The 6,837-nt window shown below is 39.4% G+C and overlaps 1 protein-coding gene across 1 annotated transcript in view; it reads right to left on the bottom strand.

The window, feature by feature from the left end:
• The window catches only part of zdhhc2 (zinc finger DHHC-type palmitoyltransferase 2), a 30,589-nt gene extending 25,930 nt beyond the window's left edge, over positions 1–4,659 (bottom strand). The window contains exon 1 of the mRNA XM_034223212.1: positions 4,272–4,659. Within this exon, the coding sequence (XP_034079103.1) occupies positions 4,272–4,398 (127 nt within the window). The 5' untranslated portion in view covers positions 4,399–4,659. The remainder of the gene's footprint in view (positions 1–4,271) is intronic.
• Between the last annotated feature and the right edge of the window lie 2,178 nt (positions 4,660–6,837).

Below are 6,837 nucleotides of genomic sequence, written 5' to 3'. Positions count from 1 at the left end.
TCCTAAATTGTAGGATAGTTTGGCCATTAAAACGCTTTTTGATTAGATTTCTAGCGAGAAGTATATATTGTACTTTTAGAATCCACGTCCAGTCGATATGTAGGATCTATAGTTTGATAGATATTACGAAGATGATTTGAGGTTTCGTCAGGAGAACGTGTATATGCGGCAAGCTTCCATGTAAAGTTACGGGTTGAAAACAGTATTTCCGGTCTCGACGTTTTCATAATAAAACCAATGATCAAATGATTTAACAGTGATATCTGCAGTACTCATCCACTAAAAAACATCAGTTTATCCTAGTTAATTATACAACATTAATTGGTTTAAATTGTGTACAATGCTTTTGTGTTTTTCCCATAGGTTTTTCTCTTTCGATTCTGAGAGACACATTTCTTTTTTCAGAGGTTTTGATAGGCTAAAATCACGCCGCAATGCACGTCGGGATATGGTGTTTATGTGATATGAAATCGGAAAACATTTAAAAAAATAAAATAATACTTTATTCCGAGTGTTCTTGCTTTTCTCTTTGAAAGTCCTCACATAACGGCATTGTAATACACGGTTCGGCTGCATTAAATATTACATATCTGCCGTAGATATTTATTTATAGAGTCCTGATCAGAAGACCTTTTGACAAACTGGAAGAGATCCCGCCAAAACTGAATACGTGACGTGGACCATAAATATATCAACAATTAAACAACATCTTCCATTTCTTTTCACACAATACGTCTCCTTGCAGTATCAACACTAATTCGGCTGACTTTTATATTTGATCCAATTAGTAGATCGTCTGTATTTACACCATAACGGTGCACAGCTGATAGAAAGGGACTTTTTTGTAGTTTTTAAAGATTACTGATTTTCTGAACTATCTTTCCAACTCCTCATGCAGTTGACTGTTACAGGTCTATACAAGTTCATGGTACAATGCATAAGCTTCACATCGAGAGACTGAAAGTGTATTTTCCTTTACCGTTCTGTTTTAATTTCACAATAAAGTTAATAGTCATATTATGTTTGATATGATTATGTTTTATTAACTAGACCAGTGGTTCCCAAACTTTTTGTGCCCAAGGCACCAAAGGACAAGTAAAAATCTCAAGGCACACCTATTGTGCAAAATAGCCCTTATAACACGTGTTATCACTCATATCATGTAAAATATCTGTAAATGTGCATAATTATTTACTAATGCCAAATAAAATGTGACAAAGACAACTATATTACTCATGAAATATTTATTAACGAAATATTTCAGAAATTAATTTGAAACTTTATCAAATTAAATTAGGCTTCATCAAAGCAGCAACACACTCATTTAAACCAAACAGGTCACAAAATAAAAAATGAGGCAAAGGAAACTCAGCAGAAATTCAGCACAGAGAACTGTCAATGCAAGGAAGCTGCATTGCATGGTCCTGAACTACAAATTATAAATGTAACATTTCAGCAATCAACATTGAAACATGTGCTATTGTAAATATTGTTGCCGATTTACAAATTAGTAAGATACATGTGCATGTCGGGGCGCGCAGCATTTTGTAATCCTTGGTGGCACTGAGGAGAGGGCCACTCGCAAGTCCTGTTCAACAGAGAGCCGTGACCTCCGGTTGTTCTTCATGTAAACCAGAGTAGAGAACGCCAACTCCAGAGATGGGGTCGTTACTAAAAAAATGTAATATATTACATATTACTTTAAAAAAAATATATAAACAAACAACAAATAGCGTGTGCGGTAGCTTCACCTTAGCATGTGTTCTTTGCAGGTGTTTGTTGAGGTTTGACGTGGTGTTTACAGCAGTGGATAACAGCTTCTGGCCTGGACACAGTTTGCACCTCACCGTCACATTCCTGTCTATTCTTCGGACGAACTCAAAGTAATGGGCCACCCCTCGAAAGTTATCGCTGACTCAGCCATGTTTATGCAGCACTGCACGTGGAGATGTGGACGCGCAAGTCGCGCAGATTACGTACATATAAACCTACAAAGTACTGATATAGTAAATTAAAACATAATTATTTTTGTGTAGTTGTATATTGCAATAATAACGTCTGGTTGTCACAAAATCCCACGGCACACCCGGACTTGCCTCACGGCACACCAGTGTGCCGCGGCACACCGTTTGGGAACCACTGAACTAGACCACTGGTTTTTTAACCCACACCTCCAAGTGGTTAAAGCACGTTATTGAATGTAGTTGTTGAATAAGTTATATTTGATGAAAACATTTAAATATTAAGAGTAGCCTACATACAAAATAGGGGTCAATGATAGAAATATAGAATAGAAAATATCAAGAAGATACTGTAGTGATCTCTACAATAAAACAGTTTAGTGCAGGACGTCCAAAGATATTAACAGGAGGATGTGCAAAACAGACAAACTGATAAGGCTGAATTTTACTCAGGTGTAACTAAAGTCTGATTTAAGGGTTGTTTATATTTCACATCATTAATCAGAATTTGCAAAGTAACAAAAATAAATGTAGTAGAGTAAAAATACCAGGTTAACCTCTGAAGTGGAGTAGAACAAAGTAGTACATGCTGCTGTAACAAAAACATTTCCCAACTTGGGATCAATAAAGTATCTTATCTTAAGATGATCGATGGCTACTGCCATATTTGCTAAATGTGCATCTGAACCTTGACAAGTGCATGTTTCAGGCTTATCAATTAACAACAGGAGGGGTCACAGACATAAGACCAGCTGTTAAATAAAGCTCTTCTGACCTTAGGTGTCATGTGGGTATATTAATGCTGCCCATTACGGACACAAGCAATTTTCACCGTATTAATTATATGTTTTAAATTTGATAACACCAATGTGTTTCGTATCCCCTAAACCTCCAGGGATGTATACCGTTTAATACTGGCAACTTCTAATTGTGGGAAATACGAAAACGTCTTTTAAAACTACAATTCCCAGTAGAGACGTGTCATAGAACATGTTGCGCAACACACAATAGCCAGCATGTGTAATTCTGGGGGGGAGGGCTGGGCTGGACCCGTCCAAGTCCAGTTTTGGATAGTCTGGCGTGGTTCCATTCCATTTCAAAGAGCTGTTTGACACTCGGCGTAACCTTGTCGCACTGCCACTCCAACATCCAATCACAGAGCTTGAGGGCTAATCACGGCGTTTGTAAAGCAAGGCGGATGTTGTAGTCCCAAATTATAGCTGGGGATTCTGGGTAGTGTAGTGTCTTCGGAAACTCTGTAGTGTCTAAACTCCGAAAAAACAATTTGTTTCTCCGAATCGAAGGTTAAAAACACAAAAGTATTGTACACAATTTAAACCAATAGGTTTGTGTAATTGTGTAATTAACAAGGATAAACTGATGTTTTTTAGTGGATGAGTAATGGAGATATCACTGTGTAATCATTTGACAGTGTGGGGAATACTTCCGGTTTTATTATGAAAACTTCGAGACCGGAAATACTGTTTTCACCCACGCTAACTTTACATGGAAGCTGCCCCATATACAGTACACGTTCTCCTGGCGAGACCTCAAATCATCTTCGTATATCTATCAAACTGTAGATCCTACACATCCACTTGTAAAAGTACAATATACACTTCTGGCTAGAAATCTAATAAAAAAGCATTGTAATGGCCAAACTATTCCACAATTTAGGATTTTCCAGAGAGGGTTATTTGTGAATAAACGACCCTCCGGAGCGTTTGCAATCGACAGGAGCATGTTGTTTCTTACACGACCACTAGAGGTGCTACACTTTAAAACGTGACTCTGGGTCGTATTTAGCTACTGAACAATCGATCTATATGGTCGTTTTTTGTAGGAGGACAGGCTGTGCTGGTTGTGTTGTGGTGGAGGATATAGATCCAGATAATGAAGCTCTGCGACTAGATAAGCCTGAAGCTATTACACTAAGTCTTTTAGATAGTGCTGATTGACTAGTGTTGGACACAGATATTGAATCTCATTTCAGAATACTGTTCTGTACATTCATTCTATTTGTCATAAAAAATATCCTTCACAATAAAAGCAGGTTGGAAAAATACTTCTAATTGTGTGTTGAAAAAAAGGACATGCTTTTCATGCAAACACACCATTGCCACTTCCTTGTTTCAATATGCTGACAATTCCTGTTGAAAATGCTGTCATGTTACTAAAACTGTCCACACACTGCATTAACCAAAAGGCAGTTTTCTGCATTACCAAAAACATACACACCAGTCTGAGGCATTTCCCACTCACACAAACACACCCCTCCTCCTCATACTACGCAGACAGCTGGTTTCTTACCTATGCAAAGCTGCAACACATAGGCGTAGTATGACCACGCCACTATGAGGGCGATGAATAGGACCGGGATCCAGTACAGAACTCTCTGACAGCCCTTCTTGATACTACGCGAGCCCGACGGTGCCATGGTCTAGGAGCGGATCATTTCTCGTGCGCATTCGTCTCTTATTACTCCCTCTTCCTCAGTCGTTGTGTGTGTGAGTGTGCGTTGTCCTGTGTAGTCTGTCACTGCATCGTAGCTCCGGCTCTGATCAGCCTAATCGGCAGCTCAGACGCAACATCCTACAGTCTGCTGCTGCTGCTGCACTGCTCGCTCTGATATTCCAGCTCAGATCTCTCGTGCAGACTACAACAACATATCAGACAGCTCGCACAGTCAGCGCCGCCCCTGCTGACCCCCTCCCCACAGGTTGCCATGATGTCCACGGGATGCAGCAAGCATTGCACTTTTTTTTTTTACACGGTGAGCAGATGGGTTCAATGTCTGGAAGGCCAAAGGTGCCATAAAACGCAACTGTTTCAATATGCTTTTTACTTAAATGCCTGTTTGGTTTTTGCGCGTTATTGTTGTTCGGGCAACTCTTTTTTACAGAACTTTGTTTTTTAAAAAAAAAATCATTTTCCACCACAAACAAATACAACAAAAATGTGGTTTTTTTGTACTATTTTCAAATGATAAATAGTGCCTCCTTCTGTTTTGCATAGCCAGTAAGCTCAAAGTGTGTGCAAGCAATCATAATGAGCACAGGTGGTAGAAGTAGTCAGATATTGTACCTGAGTAAAAGAAGAAGCACCAGAGTGTAGGAATACTCTGTTACAAGTAAAAGTCCTGCATTCAAAAAGTTACTCAAGTAAAAGTAGAAAAGTATTAGCAACAAAATATACTTAAAGTAACAAAAGTAAAACTTATTATGCAAATTGATTGATATTTTTCAAGGCAAGGCAAGACAAGTTTATTTATATAGCACTTTTCAACACAAGGCAATTCAAAGTGCTTTACAAAAAATGAAAGACATTAAGAAAATGGCATTTAAAATCAGTCATTAAAAAGAAAAGATAATAAAATAAACATTAAAAGAAAAAGTACATGGATAAAAGTTACAGTGCAGTTTAAGATATGAATAGTTCAATTAAAAGCAGCGACAAAAAGAAAAGTCTTCAGCCTGGATTTAAAAGTAGTCAGAGTTGCAGCGGACCTGCAGGTTTCTGGGAGTTTGTTCCAGATATTTGGAGCATAATAACTGAACGCTGCTTCTCCATGTTTAGTTCTGACTCTGGGGACAGAAAGCTGACCAGTCCCTGAAGACCTGAGCAAGACCTGGTTCATAATTTAGCAGGAGGTCAGAAATGTATTTTGGGCCTAAACCATTCAGTGCTTTATAAACCAGCAGCAGTATTTTGAAATCTATTCTTTGACACACAGGAAGCCAGTGTAAAGACTTCAGAACAGGAGTGATGTGATCCACTTTCTTAGTGTTATGCCCCGTCTACACTACAGGCATCGAAAAATGCTTTCACCGCTTCGCCCATTCACTTGAATGGGGTGACGTAGTTGATTTTGAATCTTCGCCGAACTGCATTGTGGGGAGCGGAGCGTGGCTTTGCAAGCATCGTGAGCATCAAAAGTTGAGCAATGTTCAACTTTTGAGGCTCGATGCTTGGCATCAGCCAATCAAATCCCGTTTATGCAAATCCCGCCAGTACAAGCGCTAGCCAATCAAACCGCGTGCAAGCTGGGAGAGCCAGACCACAGTTCATTTCCTCATATTCCAAACGAGAAATTACGGTAGCAAATCACCCGGTTCTTTACGACCAGAACTATTTACCGGGATAAAAACCGGAGGAACCAGGCATGGAGGGAGGTGGCAGAGACAGTGGGTGAAACTGGTAGGTTTTCGCCTGTTTGGGGATTTTATATCCAGTTTACTTCGTTTTAACATTGCTATTGCTTTGTATGTCGGGGCGGGAGATTCATGCGATTGGTTGTTGGTCGCCTTTGGCGCGAGAAATCGCCAAGCCTCAGACACGCCCAGCTTCAAGATTTTTTGATGCCTGTAGTGTAGACGGCCCGTTAGTGAGGACTCGAGCAGCGGCGTTCTGAATCAGCTGCAGCTTTCCAATAGATTTTTTAATGAGACCTGTGAAGACACCATTGCAGTAGTCGAGTCTACTGAAGATAAAAGCATGGACAAGTTTTTCCAAATCCTGCTGTGACATTAGTCTTTTAATCCTAGATATGTTCTTTAGGTGATAGTAGGCTGATTTAGTAACTGTTTTAATGTGACTGTTGAAACTCAGGTCAGAGTCCATGACTACACCTAGATTTCTGGCTTTATCTGTTGTTTTGAACATTGCAGACTGAAGCTCAGCGCTAACTTTTATACGTTCTGCCTTGGCTCCAAAAACCATTACCTCAGTTTTATCTTTGTTTAATTGGAGAAAGTTCTGACACATCCAGTCATTGATTTGTTCAATGCACTTACTCAGTGTTTGAATTGGAGCATAGTCTCCTGGTGAAATTGTTACGTACATTTGTGTGTCATCTGCATAGCTATGGTAACTTATT

This window comes from Gymnodraco acuticeps, unplaced genomic scaffold (genome assembly GCF_902827175.1).
Source record: "Gymnodraco acuticeps unplaced genomic scaffold, fGymAcu1.1, whole genome shotgun sequence".
NCBI classification, from domain to species: domain Eukaryota; kingdom Metazoa; phylum Chordata; class Actinopteri; order Perciformes; family Bathydraconidae; genus Gymnodraco; species Gymnodraco acuticeps.
This window is presented reverse-complemented; position numbering and strand designations above follow the sequence as displayed.